This window comes from Rhinatrema bivittatum, chromosome 3, assembly GCF_901001135.1.
Source record: "Rhinatrema bivittatum chromosome 3, aRhiBiv1.1, whole genome shotgun sequence".
NCBI classification, from domain to species: Eukaryota; Metazoa; Chordata; class Amphibia; order Gymnophiona; family Rhinatrematidae; genus Rhinatrema; species Rhinatrema bivittatum.
In genome coordinates this window covers 377,399,686-377,420,788 of record NC_042617.1, presented here as the reverse complement: position 1 = coordinate 377,420,788, position 21,103 = coordinate 377,399,686, and the positions used below count along the sequence as shown (strand labels likewise).

Here is a 21,103-nt window from a genome sequence, read left to right as displayed (position 1 = left end):
CGTCCCGCTCTGCCAGCCCTCTGGTAGCTCCAGGTCTGAACCAATGACCCAGCCCCCACCCAAGCCCTCAGGCTCTCCTTACAACCAGTGCTATAGCATAGGCACCTCCTAAGTCCCCAAAACATCTATATTAAAACAGCAAACATGCCCTGCTCCTTAGAGCCCTTTGTCCCACCTTCCCTTTAAGGTATAAGCTATACCTTTCCCCTTTCAGGCTACTCTGTTTCCATGTGTGAACTGGAGGATTCCTCTCCCTCTGAACCTACCTCCATCTCCTCCTCCTCCTGGCCCTGGCTATTTCTGGCCATTGCCACCATGTAGGCACGCCCTCTTCCTCTAGCTCCATAGATTCACCTGTGTCTGCCTCAGTCTCTAAATCTGCCACCTGCTCGCCTCCAGGCTCTCCCCACAGGTCAGGTGGTGGTTCTAGGAACCTGGGATTTGTCGTTTTTCTCCACTTCACCTGTGCCCCCTGCTGTCTGGCTCTGGTATTACCTGCTGCCTTATGGTGTTTTGTCTGTTCCTGCCCCCGACAGTGCTGCACTGCATCATACTATAGATATGTTCTCCGGCTGCGGGGGGAGGGGGACAGGGATTTGGCCATCACCGCCACACTCTGCTTTCTGCATCCGCTGCCTTTCAGCTGCTTCAATAGCAAAGTCCATGCTGGGAACCGGCTACTGGACCAAGGCACACCTCTGAGGGATCTTGAAAATCACCTCAGGAATTCTCAACTGGGGGAGGGAACTTTAGGTATCACTGCAGGAGAGCAGGGCTCAATCTTTTCTTCAATTTAAAAGTAGAATTTCTTCTTTGAAATGGTACAGTGATACCCAAAGGGAAAGCATGTTCACATCTGCTGGAGACGGAGAAATACTGAAGGGCTGAGGTCACTGCAGGTGATATATCTAGGGATACGTCAGCTTTGAAACCTGACTTTGTCTCCATCTGCCGGCAGGGATGCATAAACCCATTGGTCCTGAGTCCATCTGCCTACACGCTAGCAGGCCGATACAGTAAAGCGCGGCTGCGGTTGCGCGGTTTTTAACCAGCTTTGGATACACGTTTTGAGCGCGTAAGACGGACGCGCGGTTCAGTATTGGCTTTTACACGTCCTTAGCGCTTGACGAAAAAGATGCGTATCCATTTCTGTCCGCCACATGTATATATGTTAATGATCGGATTAGCTATTCCCCCCCGATACTGTAACGCGCGCCCAAATTATCGCTTTTTTAACCAGCTTATTTACCGCGTCTTTAACCTCCAGATTTACTGCCTACCCTGACCCTGGCGTTAGTGTGGTATTCAGATGGAATACAAAGGCAAGATCAACCAAACAGAAGTGGAGCACATGGGATAAAAAGGGAAAATCACCCCAAACAGAAGACGTCCACATGCAGAGCTTTCAGACGTCTGGAAAGGCAGCGGGGCCTCTGATCATTGACACCCGGAAAGAGGCAGGAACGTCCATGAACGGAAGCTCCGACCTTGGACGTCCGGCCGGGCGCTCAAGGCAGCGGCCATGGACAGAGGCCCCGACCTTCACAGACGCCCTGACCTTCACAGATGTCCGGATGTCCTTGCACGTCCATGCTCGGAGGCCCCAACCTTGGACGTCCAGCCGGGCGCTCAAGCCAGCCATGGACGTTGTAAGGCAGCGGGGCCTCCCCTCTGATCATGGATGTCCAGAAAGAAGCGGGAACATCCATGAACAGAAGCCCCGACCTTGGACGTCCGGCCGGGCGCTCAAGGCAGCGGCCATGGAAGTTTGGAAGGCAGCGTTCCAGTCTCTTTCCGGGCATCCATGCTCTGAGGCCCCGACCTTCACAGACGCCCAGACATCCTTGCACGTCCTTAAGCGCCCGGACATGGAAGGTTGGGGGTGGCCTCCGATCAAGGACATCCGGATGCTCAGGGCAGTGGCCCCGGTGTCCATGCAGGGTCTTGTAGAAAAGAACCATCCACTTACCTACTGGAATGACATTTGAAATGACAGGTATGGCGCCAGCGCACCCTGGATACTGTATAGGCGCTGTATACTGCTCTATACAGTAAAATGGATTGCGAATGCCTACCGCTTCATAGGCGCGCTTTTGCCGCTCCTTTGCTGCTGCTGGGATTTGTGTCTAATTTGAATACTGAATCGAGTGGCTTGAGAACTAAAATGTGCGTGCGTCAAACGTGTGGGCGCCCAGCTCTGCTGCACTTTTTTTTACGCATCGGTACTGTATCGGCCTGCTTGAAAGCAAAGCTCTCTAATTGCAACAAGGCATGGAGTGTAGCAGTGTATTTCTCCACTGCAAAATGGAAGTGATTTCTCATCCATGCATGACAATAAGATCCCCTTTTTATAAGTATTTATTTGAGCATTTTTAAGCCACTTAATAACCAGGGCCCTAAGTGGCATACAGAATAAAACATACATAATGGAGTAAAAAAAATATAAATATAAAAATAGAACAGCAACATTCTAATCAAATGGACCATATGATTATCTTAAACTGAACTTAGAGCAGTAGACAAACTGCCACCTCAAATGCAAACCTTCCTCAACAAAAAGCCTGTTGAAACAAAAATGCCTTCAGCATAGATCTGAAAGGCTTCAAATTATAAGTCAAGTGAAGGATTTGTGGCATAAGGATTTGTGTAATAAGGACAGCAGCGGAAAAGCTTTTTCTCTGGGCTCTGCCAGTTGTACCAAAGGCACATCATGTAACCTTTGTTGATATAAACACAGTGTCCTTATAAATAATAGGTCCCTTCAATTCCCAGATTTAAAGACTCATGAAAAGACTCCATTCTAGGGAGAACCTAAATTCTTATGTTATCACTCATCCCAAAAAATCTGATTTGCTTCCAAAACGTTTGTTCAATGGGGCACAGTCAGAACTGGTGATCTAAGGTGCCCGCTGCAGCTTTACATTTTAAACAATGGCTTTATGGCACACTACAACTATATATCAACTTAACTGTTCTCAGATAATTCTGTCTCTTCTCACTTACCTCAGCTGTCAGTAGCTTGAACTATAATGCTATTAACATTTTGTTTATACATCCTGCCTGCTTATTCAGTGTCTTCTTTGTTCTATATCCCTCCCCATCCCCATATATTTTAGCCACCTTCGCTTTATATATCTAACAAAGTGGATTCTGTCCTCGAAAGCTCATGCCTCAGTAAACTGGTTAGTCATTTTTGCAACACCAGACTATCATGGTTATCCCTGTGAATATTTTAAACATTGATTCTTTTGGACAATTGCAGCTTTAAAAGCCCAAATATGAGAGATAGATGCCCTCCCTCAACAAATTATATTGTATTCCTCACAAGACAATATTGTTCACCTTGGCTTGATGAACTTTTCTGTCAAAAAATGCAAATGCAGAGACTCACTATCCCCCCCCCCCCCCCCCCAATAGTGATTGCTAAAAGCATATAAGGAACTAAGTGGTTGCCTGGCAAATCTCAACTAGGAAGCAAGTTTCTTCCACATATGACAAGGATACCACTCTAGGAGAATGTTATGTGATAAAGCTTGTAGGCTCATTACCTTTCTTGCAGCGCTCACATTCCACATTTTTAACACATTGTACAAAGTGGATTGCAAACTTTAACATAAAACAACAAATACACTATTTGACCACTCAGCTCACTATACCCAACTACTTACATACATGGGACATGACAAAACATGACATAAAATAGTTCCTGTATTTTTCGCTCCATAAGAGCACTTTTTTTTCCCCCAAAAGTGGGGGGAAAATGTCTGTGCGTCTTATGGAGCGAATATTAAAAAAAAACCAAACAAACAAAAAAAAAATAACTACAACCCCCCCCCCTCCTAAGACTTGCCAAAAGTCCCTGGGGGTCCAGCGGGGGTCCGAGAGCATCGGCTCCATTTTGAATACTGGGAGCTGACGGCCCGAGTGCAGGAGATCACTCCCGGACCCCGCTGGACCACCAGGGACTTTTGGCAAGTCTTTGGGGGGGGGGGGGGGGGGGGGTTTGCAGTTAATTAAATTTAAAGGGATGGGATGAGGAATGAGGACAAAAAAAAACAACACTTTATGCCTTCCCCTAATTTGTTCCATAAGACACACAGACGCCCGGGAACAGAGCCGGTTTAGCACATCAATTTTTATTTATTTATTTTTTTAATTTTCCCGCTCTGAATCCTAGGTGCATCTTATGGAGCGAAAAATACAGTATATTTTATTTAATAGAATCTTACACCAAGCTGAACAAATTCATATTGAAACACAAATAAGTTTTTGCCTTTTGAAACTCTTCATCTCATGCATATTCATTATGGGTATCTCAAAAACCAGACTGGCTAAGTGGATCTCCAGCTTTTATCTGGCAATGGAAGATCTAAAAGGTAATTTCTTTTTTCTAAAACCATCCCAACCAAAACAGAGCTGCTCAGATTATCTGAAAAAGCAGGACTTTTCCAAATAATAATTCAATGTTAACATTCAGAGGAGATTTTGCTTCCTTTGGGTTAGAAAGCCTCAGTCAAAAAGTAATCAAGGTTATTGTGAAAAAGCAGGTTAACTTTCAGAACAAAACTTGAGCATAGCATGTCAGCAAATAACTGTAGAAAAGGTGACATTCACAGCTACCCAGAAAATAGAATTCAAGGTCAAGAAATACAAGAGCTCAAAGGAAGGCTCCATTATGTATTGATTTCTTATTTTTACAATTTTTTTGATTATTCTATTTGTATATTATGTATATACAATTTTTTGTACCTTTCTTATGGTGCTTCTGCAAATAAGCAGGTCACAAATATAATAAATAACCTCATGTTTTATGTTTGTTATGGAACTGGGTCCCTGTAGTTTTGTACATTTGACAAATCAATGTTTGGATAAGAACAATAACTTGGTTCGGTATTGCTCTGTGTGCTGCTGAAATAGTAACATGGGATCTTACTATGCTCAGACAATTGTTCAAATTTAGTTCTCTGAACAAATTGAAGGATGCGAGAAAACTGCAAATAAATTTATAACTAAAAAATGGCTGCTGCTGCACAAAGTAGCAATGTGGTTTTTCCCAGCTGAAACCAGAGTAAAATCTGGAGGGACCGAGCTATGCTACTCAGGATCACATTGTGGAGCAGGAGTCGTCTTAGCTTTCTAGTGGAGGCTATGGTCTATTTACAATCCTCCAATGAGATGATCTTAATAGTAGAGTAATAATTAAAGAATGCTGCTCTAATTGTCTTGAGCTAATAATTTACAATAGAAGAACTCTTATCCAAAAACTTACTTTATGAAATACAGGAGAAGATCTGAGACAAATTTTGCAGATTTTACTATAGGACTTCCAGGCTCATTAAATGTGCGTGTATTATGTTCAATGTATCGAACTTCCCACATAAGTGAAGAGAGACGCCTTTGAAAAAAAAAAAGAAAACATTGTCATTACAGCAATATAAACAATTTGGTTGACAGAAAACATATAGAAATTGACTTCAAAATAAAGCAAAGATTTTCATCTATAATGTGTTCTCTGAATAACAGCTTGCTAGTTATATATGGAGGACACAATATTGTGCTGAATGGAGAGAAACTAATGCTAGCAGCCCCTTCAAAAGCCTGCCTGGCCCCACTCCCCTCCCTCCATACATAGTGAATGAAATCAAAGAAACTGAAAGCATGCATGAAATATGAATTGGAAGTATAAGTCGCAGTTTATCATCAAATGGAGAAATTACTTACCTTAGTGTAGACAGATGGACTCAGGACCAATGGGTATAGTGTACTCCTGATAGCAGTTGGAGGCGGATCAGATTTCAATCTGACGTCAGCCCCTAGTACATATACCCCTGCAGGAAATGCAGCTCTTCAGTATTCTCCTCGAAAAGCATTGTGGATATATGTGTGACTGACTAATTTGATTAACTTCATAACTTGGTTAAACTTTATAACTTGATTAATTTGATTAACTTGATCTGGTTGACTGACTATAGCTGGAGACCGCCAGTGTACTCAACCCGAAAGCGTCGACACCCGGTAGGGTGGGTGACTTAAGTGAATGAAAACATGGCTTACCCTTGAATCATTCGAATTGCATGCATAACAGCAGCCAAGGGTGGGATGCTGAGTCCATCTGTCTACACTAAGGAAAATGAAATTATCAGGTAAGTAATTTCTCCATTTCCTAGGAAGTAGCAGATGGACTCAGGACCAATGGGATGTATAAAAGCTACTCCCGAACCGGGTAAGAGGCTGCCCGTGATCCACTTAGTACTGCCCTTGCAAATGCCGTGTCCTCCCGAGCCTGAACATCCAGGCGGTAGAATCTGGAAAAGGTGTGGATGGAGGACCATGTCGCCACCCTGCAAATCTCGGCGGGTGACAGCATTCTGGTTTCTGCCCAGGATACTGCCTGGGCTCTGGTAGAATGGGCCTTGACCTGTAGAGGCGGTGGCTTGCCTGCTTTTACGTAGGCCGCCTTGATGACTTCCTTGAACCAGCGGGCTATGGTTGCCCGCGAGGCCGCTTTCCCTTGTCTCTTCCCGCTGTAAAGGATGAAAAGGTGGTCCTTTTTTCGTACGGGTTCCGACATTTCCAGATATCTGGATAGGAGTCTGCTTGAGGTGGCGTAGACTCCGAGCTTCTTCTGAATTCTTCAAGACATCCGGCGATGGTAGCGAGATGGTTTGGTTAAGGTGGAAGTGTGACACCACTTTGGGAAGGAACGAAGGAACCGTGCGTAGTTGGATGGATCCGGGGGTGAGCCTGAGGAACGGTTCACGGCAGGACAATGCCTGTAGTTCTGAAATGCGGCGGGCTGAACATTCTGTCAGCAGAAATGCTGTCTTTAACGTTAACAGGCGGAGGGACAGACCTCGGAGGGGCCTGAACGAGGTTCCTGCTAGGAAATCCAGGACCAGGTTGAGATTCCAAAGAGGTACCGGCCACTTTAGTGGTGGGCGAATGCGTTTGACTCCTTTCAGGAAACGTGACATATCCGGGTGAGAGGCTATGCTGTCGCCCTCGCTCTTGGAGCCGTAGCATGACAAAGCGGCCACCTGTACCTTTATGGAATCGAGGGACAGCCCCTTCTGTAAGAATTCCAGGATCACGGGAACTTTAATTGAGCGTGGCTTGATGTTGTGGCCTTCGCACCAGGCTTCAAATACTCTCCAAATCCTTATGTACATTAAGGATGTGGAGAACTTGCGTTCTCGGAGTTGGGTGTCGATTACAGCCCCCGATTATCCGCTCTCAGGCGAGCCCTCTCAATGGCCAGGCCGTAAGAGAGAATTGAGCTGGATCCTCGTGGAGGATCGGTCCTTGTTGAAGCAGGTCTCTGTGTGGAGGCAGTGGCAGGGGGTTCCCTGCCAGTAGTCTTCTCATGTCTGCGTACCACGGTCTTCTTGGCCAGTCCGGGGCCACTAGAAGTACTAGTCCCCTGTGTAGCTGTATCTTTTGAATGATTAAGCCCAACAGGGGCCACGGCGGGAAGGCGTATAATAGGGTCCCTGTGGCCAGGTCTGTACCAGGGGATCGATCCCCTGGGACTGAGGTTCCTGCCTGCGGCTGAAGTACCTGGGTACTTGGGCGTTGGACTGGTTTGCCAGAAGGTCCATGTCCGGTGTCCCCCACCGGTTCACTATCAGTTGGAACGCTGCGGACGACAGCTTCCATTCTCCTGGGTCTAGACTTTCCCTGCTGAGGTAGTCCGCCGTGATGTTGTCTTTCCCGGCGATGTGCACGGCCAAGATCTCCTGGAGGGTTACTTCCGCCCACGCCATTAGGGGGTCTATTTCCAGACACCTGCTGGCTTCTGGTTCCCCCCCTGCCGGTTGATGTAGGCCACTGTTGTGGCGTTGTCCGACATTACTCTCACTGCTTTGTCTCGAAGTCTGTGAGCGAATCGTAGACAGGCTAGTCTGACTGCCCGTGCTTCTAGGCGGTTGATGCTCCATCCCGACTCTTCTGCATTCCACTGCCCTTGGGCGGTTAACTCCTCGCAGTGTGCTCCCCAACCTCGTAGGCTGGCATCTGTGGTGAGCAGGGTCCAGGTTGGGGAAAATAGTCTTGTTCCCCGGCTCAGGTGGCTGACCTGCAGCCACCACCGTAGCTGGGTCTGGACTCTGCCCGGGAGTGATAGACGTACTGCTTAGTTCTGAGACAGTGGATTCCATCGTGATAGAGGTGAGCGCTGCAGGGGTCTCATGTGAGCTCCTGCCCATGGCACTACTTCTGGTGTGGATGCCATCAGAACGAGGACTTGCAGGTAATCCCATGCTGTGGGACGAGGTTCGCTCAGCAGGATTTGTAACCGGTCCCACAGTTTTGATCTCCTTGTGGGAATCAGGCTGAGCTTGTCTTATTTGGTGTCAAATCGTTTTGGGGGGGGGGGGGGGTTAGCCCCCTGGCTTGGAAGCACGGCATGGGACCGGAGCAAGGATCGCTGCCTTACTTGGTTTTTCACGGCGGGTGGCATGTCTGGGCATAGCCTGGCTTTTCCCTATACCACAGCTTGGATAGGGGTTTGTTGTTAATATATATTTCCTAGCGTGTAGCAGATGTACTCAGGACCAATGGGTATAGTGTACTCCTGATAGCAGTTGGAGACGGATCAGATTTCAATCTGACGTCAGCCCCTAGAGACTGTGAGGGCTGTAGACAACTTTTGTTTGTGTTTACCACCCAACCTAGGCTCTTCAGTAGAGTTTTGACTCTGTTGGTTGCTTGGCGGCTTTCCTCTGGGGATTTTGCCCTGATCAGCCAGTCGTCTAGGTAAGGATGTACGAGGATTCCTTCCTTCCTCAGTGTTGCCGCCATCACCACTATGATCTTAGTGAACGTCCGGGGAGCTGTGGCTAACCCGAAGGATAGTGCCCGGAACTGGTAGTGATGGTCCAGGATTTTGAAGCATAGATAGCGCTGGTGTTCCTGATGAATTGGGATGTGTAGGTAGGCCTCTGAAAGATCCAGGGATGTGAGAAACTCTCCCGGTTATATCACCTTTATTACGGAGCGTAGGGTTTCCATGCAGAAGTGGGGAATCCTCAGGTGGCGGTTGACTGACTTGAGGTCTAGGATGGGCCTGAACGTCCCCTCTTTCTTGGGGACGATAAAGTAAATGGAATAATGCCCAGTATTTATTTCTTGTGGAGGCACTGGGGTTATGGCCTCGAGGGCCAGTAGTCTGGTCAGTGTAGCTTCCACTGCCGCCCTCTTGGAGAGGTCGTGGCAGGGGGACTCCACGAACCTGTCCGGAGGGATTCGCAGGAAATCCAGGTAGTACCCCTCCCGAATGATGGCTAGGACCCACTTGTCCGAAGTTATCTAGACCCATCTGTGGTAGAATAAGGCTAGTCTGCCCACTATGGCTTCTTCCCTCGGACGGGTCGGCTGAATCTAATTGTGGGGTACGGCTGGAGCCTGTACCCGAGCTGGTTCCCCTCTTGTTGTGCTTGTTCTGAAAGGACTGGTCCCGGCCCGCTGGGCAGGCCACTTGATAGTTGCTTCTGTATGGCTTGAAGCGCTGTGAACTTCTGCCCCTGGAGGACCGGGGAAAGGGTCGCTGGTTTCTCTTAGTCCTGTCCTCCGGTAGGCGCAGCAATGGGGACTTGCCCCATTTGTTGGCCAGTTTCAAACACTGCACGGAGCGGCAGTAGCCACAGAGGCATTCACGGAGCGGGATGCCAGTGGCCAGTAGTTGGTGTTCCACCTTCACAGAGCGGAAGGATGGAGGGCTGCTATCTCAAAACATAAAAAAAATAAAAACAGGGGTGGGTAAGAGTATGGGGTAAGGGTGTGGCCTGCTTGTTACAGCGGTTGCTACCCCTAATTGAGCTGGACGTTCACTTGGATGCAGTTACGGCGCTGCTCTCTAAATTGGTGGTGGGGTGGAGGGGAATTAGGGCTGGAGGGTACTGGAAGCCAATAGTAACAGGTGGGAGAGAAAAAAAGGGGAAAAAAAATGGATAAAGTGCGTAGCTTGCTGGGCAGACTAGATGGGCCTGGAATGCCCTTCCGGAGGAAGTGGTGAAGTCTAAAACTGTGAACGACTTCAAAAGGGCATGGGATAAACACTGTGGATCCATCAAGTCTAGAGGGCGTGAATAAGGAGGAGGCATTCAAACACTGCACAAAGCGGCAGTAGCCACAGAGGCATTCAAACACTGCACAGAGCGGCAGTAGCCACAGAGGCATTCACGGAGCGGGATGCCAGTGGCCAGTAGTTGGTGTTCCACCTTCACGGAGCGGAAGGATGGAGGGCTGCTATCTCAAAAAAATAAATAAATAAATAAATAAAAACAGGGGTGGGTAAGAGTATGGGGTAAGGGTGTGGCCTGCTTGTTACAGCTGTTGCTACCCCTAATTGAGTTGGACGTTCACTTGAATGCAGATACGGCGCTGCTCTCTAAATTGGTGGTGGGGTGGAGGGGAATTAGGGCTGGAGGGTACTGGAAGCCAATAGTAACAGGTGGGAGAAAAAAAAAAAAGGGGAAAAAATGGATAAAGTGCATAGCTTGCTGGGCAGACTGGATGGGCCGTTTGGTCTTCTTCTGCCGTCATTTCTATGTTTCTATGTTTCTCTAGCTCGCTACTGAACAGGAGGGATCCTTTGAAGGGCATCCTTGTGAGGTGAGTTTTGGAAGATGCGTCGGCCGACCAGCTTCGGAGCCAGAGTTGTCTCCTGGCCGCCATGGCAGATGACACTCCTCTGGCCGCTGTGCGCACCAAATCTGAAGCAGCGTCCGCCAGGAATGATACTGCTGGTTCCATGGCCTCTCCCGGGGTGTTGCTCCTGGTCTGAGATAAGCAGGCACGTGTCACTAAGGTGCAGCAGGCTGTTATTTGTAGGGACATAGTGGCTACGTCAAAAGACTGTTTAAGGATGGATTTCAGATGCCGGTCATGAGCATCTTTGAGCGCTGCTCCTCCCTCCACTGGGATAGCAGTGCGCTTTAAGACCGCGCAGACCATGGCATCCACTCTGTCAGAAGGTCTTTGGCCGCTGGGTCCAGGGGATACATGGCCGCCATGGCTCATCCCCCTTTGAATGTGGACTCTGGAGCACTCCATTCCAGGTCAATTAGCTGCTGGACGGTTTGTAACAGAGGGAAATGGTGGGAGGTCTGTCGGAGGCCCTCTAGCAGGGGGATTCTGCTTAGGCTCCCCGAAGCACCTGCGCCTGGGATAGCGAGCTCCTTCAGGCTGTGGGTGACCAGGTCAGGGAGCTCGTCCTTGGTGAAGAAGCGTCTCATGGTTCGGTGGGGCTCTGACCCCTGGGGGGAGTTCCCCCTCTTCAGAGTTGTCTGTGTCCCCATAGGTGGGGCTTCTGGGCAGTGGAAACCTTTGTCTAGGCCTCGAGGGGCCTGGTGCATACAGGTCTTCTGGCGGAAGATGTGGCTGATCAGCCGGAGGTTCCGTTTGCATGTGAACAAAGGTGTGTAGCCCTTTGAAGAACTGCACCCATGAGATAGACATTGGATTCAAGCTAAGGGGCGTTGAGTCCCTGGGAGTCCCCGTCTGTGGGGGTGTCCTGCTGGAATTTACTAGATCCGGGGTACCCACTGAGGAGCTATTACTCGGCCCTGGGTGGGACTGGCCCTGGGCTGGATCTCCCAGGGCCTCCTCGCAGTGAGCGCCCAGGGCGTTGGCCTCCTCGCTTTGTGCGGCTCTGATATGGCATGCTGGGCAGAGGCCTTGAGCCTTTATCTCCGTTTCTGGTGGTGCCCTGGCTATCAGCGCGTAAACTCTTATGTGCTCCGGCGTGTCTAAGATGTGCTTGCGGGTTGTGCGCGCAGTTGTGCGCCCAAGTCATGGTTATGTGCTTAGCCCATGTAGGCATGCGACGCGCTTATATCTTATGCGCACGACCCTTGTGTGTGTAACTTTGTGCGCACAAGGATTATGTGCATGTAACTTTATGCGCACATGTAACTTGTGCGCCTAGCTAGACTTGAGCGCTTGGTCGACGAACGGAGTGGCGAATGGGGCCAAGATGGCGACGGTGACCACGCGGGCAATGTGGTGACCACCTCGGAGGGTCTCCACGTGGGTAGACCCTTGGAACTAACCAGGGCATGGCCCTGCTATGGCGTTTCAACTCAGCGGCACTGGTCCCGGCTGGGGACCTGTGCGACTCCTTGAACCTCGGAGTTAACACTGAAGATTTCTACCTTACCTTGTCTTCGGCGTTTCCCAGTTTCATTCCAGGCGGTCTCCGGCTGCGGGGGGAGAGGGCAAATACCTTCACCGCCGTGCTCGAGGGTGCACCCGCTGCCTCTCAGCCGCGCCCGGGATCGGGGGCTAGGTCCTCGTTGCGATTCGGCCGCCGGACCGAGGCTCACCTCCGAGGACCACGGAAATCACCTCGGGAAATCTCAACTGTGGGAGGGACCCGAGGATATCACCGCAAGAGAGTGGGGCTCATCTTCAGAGATAGGATTTTCTTCAAATTTCTTCAAATTTCTTTTCTTCAAATTTTCTTTGTTGATTTGTTTCTAATGTTGTGAGAGTGTGCAGATAGTCCCCTAACTGCTATGGAGACGGCAAATACTGAAGAGTTGCACTTCCTGCAGGGGTATATGTACTAGGGGCTGACGTCAGATTGAAATCTGATCCGTCTCCAACTATCAGGAGTACACTATACCCACTGGTCCTGAGTCCATCTGCTACACGCTAGGAAATATATATTAACAACAAACCCCTATCCGAGCTGTGGTATAGGGAAAAGCCAGGCTATGCCCAGACATGCCACCCGCCATGAAAAACCAAGCAAGGCAGCGATCCTTGCTCCGGTCCCCTGCCGTGCTTCCAAGCCAAACACTCATCCGCAGCCATCTCCTGTAACATCAAATCGGTCCTCCAAGGCCTCCTGCACCACATTATTAAAAATATCATAACCAATGGCAGACAAATGTATCTCATCCAGCCTGTACAAGCCTTCACGTTGTACGTCGTCCTATCCATGCTAATCAGGCGCCCACCCAGTTTTTGAGCCCACACGCCAATATGGTGGCTTACCTTCTTGTGCCCTCGCCCCCAGAGAATCACATCATACCATGTTGGGTGTGGGATGATGTCTGAGCACAAAAGGCACCAAGCAGCTATCATAGCCAGGTCATCCTTGATCATCTTAATCAGATGTTTGCCAGAAAGACTGCCCAAATAATTGCCCCAAGGTACAGAACCAGCGCATCAGGCGCAGCCAATGAATCCCTCTTCTGCGCCAAAGGGGTACAAGCTGCTCCCAAAGTATAGCCTGCTTACGAATCCACACAATGTCAATGCCTTGAAAAGCCAAACCCAGATGCAGTCCATAAGGGCGTTCACAGGCTCGTCTTGCTGACCAGGGGAGGAACGAATGCCCAATGATCCATACAACCCAATAACACCATGGCAGATATGAATATCAGACTATTTTTTCAGGAGTGGCTACGATGGGCCCAGTCCAATCTCACGTAAGTGTTAACTGCAGAAGATCGCCATCTTCCTATTAGTAGTACAGTGTCCATTTTTAAGCCTCAGCACTGCGCTAGTTGTCGCTCCAATCCAAATGGAGAGTGATGTCAAATAGTTGGCATCCAGGCCTAATTTAGTTATTTCTATTCACAGAATGGTGGTGAACTGATATTTAGTGGGCACCACCAGATCAGCGTGGATTAACAAATGTGCTCCCTGGCAGGCTGCATGGCCAAATAAGCTTCCATATTCCTCACTGGGCAAGTAACCTGGGAATCGATGCTTCTCAAAGAAAAGGTGGCCCCACAGTCCACTTGGTCAGTTTTAGATTGTTGTATCAGGAATGTGGACTGTCGATTCTGAATGTGTTACGTTCTGCAGAAGAATACCGCTGTGGCTCACATTTTTTGAAGCGGCTACCAACTCACTTACTTGAAGTGCACCAAAGAAGGCTAGTGAGAAAGCCAAATGGAACAAATTAGTCTCAAAAGGGAATGCACATATGGATGGCAGAGTTAGCCACAACTCCAACATGTCATTGGTGATGGGAATCAGTGTTTGGTCCAACTTTTCTGGCCCATCCAGCCAACATCTTCATAACTACAAATGACTTGGTGGGGTCCTGCCATCCGTGTGTCATTGAGAAGGATAGCCCAGCTAAGTGCTTGAACACTGAGTCTCTGGATATTCCTGTGCCCTTTGCTGAGGAGATGTACTTGATAATCAAATCATCTGGCACATAGCCAGCAACCCAGCCATGCTGTGCCAAAAATCCTCACATGTGCTCAAAATATGAGATGCCGACCAGGTAGCAGAGGATAAGGATCTTTAAATGAGGCCTCTAGTTAATGGAGACCAATTAATCAACGAATGCATCAAATACAAGCTTGGAATGCTCGTATACAAAAACAATCAAAATTGTCACTGGGCGAATGCGATTTTAAAATTCTAACTAGACTTCTCCGCTCTTCGCAAAGAGGCTTACTGGAAATTCCATCACCAAAACTAGCCAAACTGCACATTACTCGTAAGTGTGCTTTTTCTGTCGCAGCACCAACCCTATGGAATTCATTTCCAATAGAAATCAGGCAATGTGATTCGCTCAACCAATTTAGAAAATTCATTAAGACCTTTTTATTTAATTTAGCTTAGGGTTAAATTTGTTTTTATCATTTAACTCTTGTGTTTATCAACTGTTTTAACTTAATATTTCTTATTTTTTTGCACTATTGTAATATAACAATCTTTTAATTGTATTTTTTATTTCTTTTTTGATTCAAATTGTGTATGTTATTTTGTTCACCGCCTAGGCCTTTTAGTGTTAGGCAGTCTATAAATAATAAATATAAACGTATATGTCTGGAACCGGTGTATCTAACTTGTCTGCAATGGGTGCTTGCTTGTGAACTAAGTCCCATTTAGCATGAAATAAAGCATCTGTCACCCCATTATTCACCCCTGGAACTTGATGTGCTTGAATTGTGGTATTTATACACAGACCACTAGGACCACCTCCCTCAGCAATTCCGCAACTTTAGGGCATATGGCAGACTGCCTGTTTAATATATGTACCATGGCCTGACTGTTACACCAAAAGTTAATTTATTTATTCTGCAACTTACCACTCCATATGACTAATGCCATGAGAATGGGGAACAGTTCAAGGAATGTAACATTCTGAGTTATACCTGTCTCAATCCAGCTGCTAGGCTATGGGGCTGCATACCACACCCCTTGAAAGAGCCCGAATCCTCATCCTCCAGAAGCGGAGTGTATATCCAGGTTGTGGGAGCCATATCCATACCGAGATGTCCTTCTGCATTGGCCTTGATATCCTGGTATAATGATGTGGCCGGTGTATGCTCGCTGTAGCTTAAGCCATCCTCAGGAAAATTCTCTCTATCAGAATGACCCTACATGCAAAATTCAAGGTGCCAATGAGCGACTCTAAATCGCGAAGGGTCAGTTTCTTGACTATTAGAGCTTGTTGTAGTATAGCTCGTAACTGTTACTCTGCCCTCTGGCAATCATGTTATTAGAATCCAGTTCAATTCCCAGGAAATGTATAGTAGTGGAGAGTCTATCGGTCTTACCCAAGGCCAATAGAACATCCAGATCTCCTGCAAAACACTAGAACTCCTGAAGAAGGCAGGAACACAAAATACGACTCCTTCGGCCCAATGATAAGAAATCTTCCAGGTAATGTATGATATTGTATTTGCCAGCCCAGCATGCAGTCACCCAATGCAGGAAGGAGCCGTTTGAAATAGGCACAAGACCCTGAGCACTCCCATTGGCATACACTTATCAAAATAGAATTGCCCCAAAACTGGAAACGTAAAAGCGGGAAACTGCTTGCTGTACTGGTAACAGTCTGAATGCAGATTCAATGTCAGTGTCAGGTTCTGCCATCAGGGCGCACTTCCTTAGCAATGCTATAGCACTGTCGAAGGATGCTTACTGTACAGAGCACTCCTCAGGAGGCAAATGATCATTTATGGAAGTACTTGGGTGTATGAAAGATTATGAATAAGCCTGTACTTGTCAGGCTCCTTCTTTGGGATTATGGCCAATGGTGACAATATCATCTCTTTGAAAGGGGGTAAGAACATAAGAACATAAGAAATGGCCATGTTGGGTCACACCAAGGGCCCATCAAGCCCAGTATCCTGTCTCCAACAGAGGTAAAACCAGGCCACATGAACCTGGCAATTACCCAAACACTAAGAAGGGTAAACTTGAAAAGAAGGGGTAAACTTGAAGGGACTTGCTATCCAATCCACTGCTAACTTGCTATCCAGTTTTTGCTGTACTATGGATTCATCTCACACAGTGGACATGGCATTATCTCCCGTGACACTTCTCATGCATCCTTGGAATGGTATGATGAAACCAATCCTGAAACCATGCTCAAGGCAGAGGGTCTTAGTGCATTTTGGGTAGAGTCCCAGCCAGTAGAACATTTCAGTCAAATTTATGGGGGGGATGTGATTTTTTGAAAACAGATTTTCACTTGGCTCTGGCAGAACTCCCCCCAGCGGGCTTCCTGGTACACTTGGTTGCAGGATGGGGCACGAGGCAAATAGAGCACATGTGCTTGAATTTGCATTCTTGAAAATTGCACAACGATTTGTTATATCTCCAACACGTTTTTGTGAGTTTGTGCTGGCACGGAGATCAGGGTGGATGCAGTGAAAGACTTCTGAGAAGAACGTATGCACCTGTGTCATTGGCTTTGTTAGTCATTTGCTTTAATCACAAACTAGCATCCTGTTTACCCCATGACATGAAGTGATTCTCCTCTATCTTATCCCAGAATCGATCATCATAGTTTAACCATGAGTTTGTGACTCCTTATAAACCTTGAAAATAGAGTCCACATGGCAGAGCAAGGGACCATACTGTATAGGATCCTCCTGGCCTATGACACTCATCATCCTCAGGAACACCTGTATCCAGTTAATTATATTCTTGGGAAAGTTTCTCTCTGCGCTAGGTGTTAAGTACAGTTCCTTGTCCTTCTTCTGGGTGTCCCGTCTTCTTCTAACATCCATTACTCTAAAAATATTTATGTAGTTCTCTCTTCTCTCTCTCTTCTAGAGTGCCTTGGGTACACTTTCTCATAGCTGAGATAAGGAAGTGAAAGCTGGGGGTCCCTTGGACGCTTGCTCTGCTTCTATGGATGGCCATGGCGGGCTATCTTTTCACACTGTGTCTAAGTCAGACAAGTCACTGGAACTACTCGAATTGGGAGAGAGACTGCTCTTGGTTTTGCCCTCTCTTTTGGCACTGGGGTAGATACCTCCTTCCCTTAGGGATTGCATGTTGCTGCCTGTTGTCCTGGTCAACTCACCATTTGATGTCCCGGCGCTCTGCCCAACTGAATTTGTATTTTGAGTGCTGATTGCAGCCCTGACTGGAGAATTCTGGCAGCATTGCACTTGTTGTGCACACAAAGCATGACTAGCCTGCTCTACTTGCATGGAAGTCACAACCGCCGGTATAGATGGAACAGCAACAGTGGTCTGTTTTCATTTGAATGTGTGGAGCTGCCATATGCACACAATCAATCGACTGTGTGGTGTGAGACCTGGGAGTTTGGAAAGGCCACCCCCCAATGTGAACTGGAAGGCCGGGTAAGCTGGCATAAGGCGGCATACTCCGCTGCCAGGGGCCTTCACAGACCCGAGCTGGTGGTATTGTGAATTGGCCCCCGAGACCACATGGCTCTCTTGCTATGGTGCTGCTACTAGGGGACTGCTTGGCTGATACACTGTTGCTGCAGCAGCTAATCGGTGCTACCCTGCGAAGAACGTACTGAGATGCTGAATGACAGATGATCCAGGAAAGTCAAGTGGCTGTGCATTCCTGGGGGTCCTGCTCGCTGATTGAAAGGCTGGTGCTCCCCCCCCCCCTTCCCCCCGGGGTCCTGCTGCCTGCAGGATGTCTTTGAGCGGAAGAATCTGTGGGGCCTGCGATGGATGCTGAGCAGAGAAAGTTCTTTTTCACTCAACGCACAATTAAACTCTGGAATTTGTTGCCAGAGGATGTGCTTAGTGCAGTTAGTGCAGCAGGGTTTAAAAAAGGATTGGATAAGTTCTTGGAGAAGTCCATTACCTGCTATTAATTAAGTTGACTTAGAAAATAGCCACTGCTATTACTAGCAATAGTAACATGGGATAGATTTAGTTTTTGGGTACTTGCCAGGTTCTTATGGCCTGGATTGGCCACTTTTGGAGACAGGATGCTGGGCTTGATGGACCCTTGGTCCGACCCAGTATGGCATGTTCTTATGAATCAGGCTGCAAATGTGATATCATCACTGGTGATCTGTTCTCTCCCATGACAACCATGCCTTCCCCATTCCTCCCCTGATGCCTTTTTCCGTTCCTCCTCCTGCTGGAGTTGTCTGATACTCTACCCCCGAGCGCAATTTGTGGGCAGTATCCGCCACTGAAGGGATAGACCAGGTCTTAAACTGCGGGTTTGTCCTACTGGAGATCTAGTGCTCAGCCCCTACAGATGGATCTCTGTAGTTGCAGTCAAGCAGCTCAAACAGCTTGCCTGCTTGCTGCTAGTCCAGGCTTGCAATTCTTGAGTGCTGGGAGATCTACCTCAAGGATGCTATTTGGGGGGGGGGGGGGGGGGGGGGAAGAGGAGAATCGAGGTTTGAATGGGGAAGCTGGACCTGCTGTCACATGTTTGCAAAAATAAGGTCCGTCTTGGTACGCTGCAAATTCAGTGATTTGCCACAATTGAGAAATTTTTGAAGCTGGGAAAAAGAGTAGGACCACATGGGATGTCAGCCGAACGCCGCTGCCAATGAAATGAAGGAGCCTCCAACCTGAGGAAAAGCTGAAGGCAAAAGGGATGGGCTGCTTCTCAGACCCTGCTTTTAAAGGGGGTCTGATGTCGCTGTGATGAGACCGCTATCCCCAATGGATTATGTCAGCGTGCCGAACTGTGTACCCACAAGAAGGGGAGAAGGCCGCACCCCAGCAACGCAGCCCATGAGGATGCAATGTTGGAAGTAGGGTACAAAAGCCAGATGTGGCAACAGATTTCTCATGGGATCTGGATCAATCGGCCCGGGCCGATGACAATTTGAAAAAATAAAACTGGGCTGTAAGAGGAAAGAAGTTGGGCTATAATCCTCAAAAATACCATGGGAATAAGATTTCAAAAAAACAATTCCATCTAAGAGTCATGTCTAGACAGTAAACGAATGTAAATTTGGGATTGAACTTCACGTTGAATCTTTACAACTCTCCTCAATGGAGGTAGACCTTAGATGGGTGACCAACAATGCCAAGGTCCTAAGCATTATGAATCTTTATTTACCCATCTAATATCAGGCCTATTTAGGCATGACACAAGAAGAAATCTGCTTCTCAACTGGAAATTGTGTGTTTTGTCACCATAATCCCAGGTCTACGGGGTTAAAAAAAGTAATGGATTAACATTGGGTAGGTAGTAGTCCGCTCCAAGTCGAAAGCAATGGCTCTCTTGCAATCCAGGGAATGAAGAACCTTTTTCATCTTAATAGATATATGACCACAGGAAATATGTTGGAAAAATGACTAACTGATTAAGAAGCAGGTCCAACACTAACTTAGACAGGAAGAGGATAGTGCTCTGCCCTAAAACAAATGTGATGAAATCTAGTATAAGGTGAGTAAGTCACTATGACCTAGGTAGTAAGTTCACCGACTATGGACTTAAGCAACTGGCATCAAAAGAATGCAACTTTCTAGGTCAAATACTTGATTTTATAAGAGTATGAAGCTTAATCAGTGCTTTCATCAGCTGAGTAAGGACCATGTTTGTGTCCTATGACACTGCAGTTAGCTTAATTGGAGGCTCACATTGAAGAAAGGAAAGCCCCACATGAATCTGAAATCTAGAGGCCATACAGAAATGGTGTTTTCTTCTACATGCTGGTGATAAATATCAATTGCGATGAGCTGAGTAACAGGGTAAGTTTTTATTTCAGACTCTGAACAATGTAGAAAGTACTCAAAGCAGTGAGAAAAATTAAAAGGAGATACTGAAAGAACAACAAATCTTTTTGTTAGGGAAGTAAATAAATGTTGAAAGACCACTGTGATTTTCTAAAGAAATGGCTGAAAAGGTAAGGGAAAAATGTTTAATACTAAGAAAGAAGGAAAAAAAACACAAACAAGTGGAAAATAGTAACTACTGAAAATATACCACTTGATTGACAAATGCTTGATGAATTTTAATCATTCTATAATTATCAGATGCATAATTCAAAACTGGATATGAAAAAGAGGTCTTCATAAATGGATTCTCTGGCTGTTTGATTTACAATCGGTGCTTCTTTGTAATCTCTTATTTGAATATGTATATGTTCTCTTTTATTCCTTTTTTTTTTTTTTTTTTTTTAATATGCAGTTAATATACTTATCAAGGTAGAACTTTCTTTGTCAAAGTGTACCCCAGACAAGAAGTAATTTCACCAGAGAAACCCAAACCGGATCTGCGTTTTGATTATCTTCGGCTTTAGGGGCGTGCCAGCATATTGGTTTGTGGCTCTGTGCTTTATTTATGACCCTGCACTAAAAATAATTATAGGCAATTCAAATTAATCAAGAGTTTGTCAAGCAAGTGATATATTTTTAATCAGGAAAAAAGTTTTAACATTCATAAACTTGAAGAGATCACAGAAAGAGGAAAGCATAGATGGCACTGAGATAGATTTGGATTGCTTGATGCACCAAGAAGTATCAAGGCAATGTAACTGATTTGTCTGATGAACATGTTGGCAATCTTCCTGTCCAAGTCCACCTTGAAGAAGCAATGACAACAGCAGGATTGGCTTCTCTGAGGGAGAAATAACATCCACAACTTTCTGGACCTCTGGAGAATGATGCAGTGATAGCCATGTTCGGGAAGCAGAGCTCACCTCCATATACTGCTCTGGATGTTGTTGAATTTCCTGTATCTCCTGGCTCTTACAGCTGTGCAATGAGGTTAATTGACACTTTGAAGCTTCTGCTTAAGACTTGGTGCTGAAAGACTTCAGCTTCTTTCTCTAGCGATCAGAACCCAAAGGGGTAGGAGAGATTTCTCTGGATTCCTGGATCTTTCCTTGGACCAAAGAATGGAAGAGGATGAGGTTCTCTTCAGTGTGACCTGGCCACCA

At 47.0% G+C, this 21,103-nt stretch overlaps 1 protein-coding gene across 2 annotated transcripts in view; it reads right to left on the bottom strand.

The window, feature by feature from the left end:
- PHIP (pleckstrin homology domain interacting protein) overlaps positions 1-21,103 on the bottom strand; it is a 944,985-nt gene that overhangs the window by 161,668 nt on the left and 762,214 nt on the right. For both annotated transcript variants that reach the window (XM_029595577.1, XM_029595576.1), the window contains exon 31: positions 5,270-5,395. In XM_029595577.1, the coding sequence (XP_029451437.1) occupies positions 5,270-5,395 (126 nt within the window). The remainder of the gene's footprint in view (positions 1-5,269; positions 5,396-21,103) is intronic.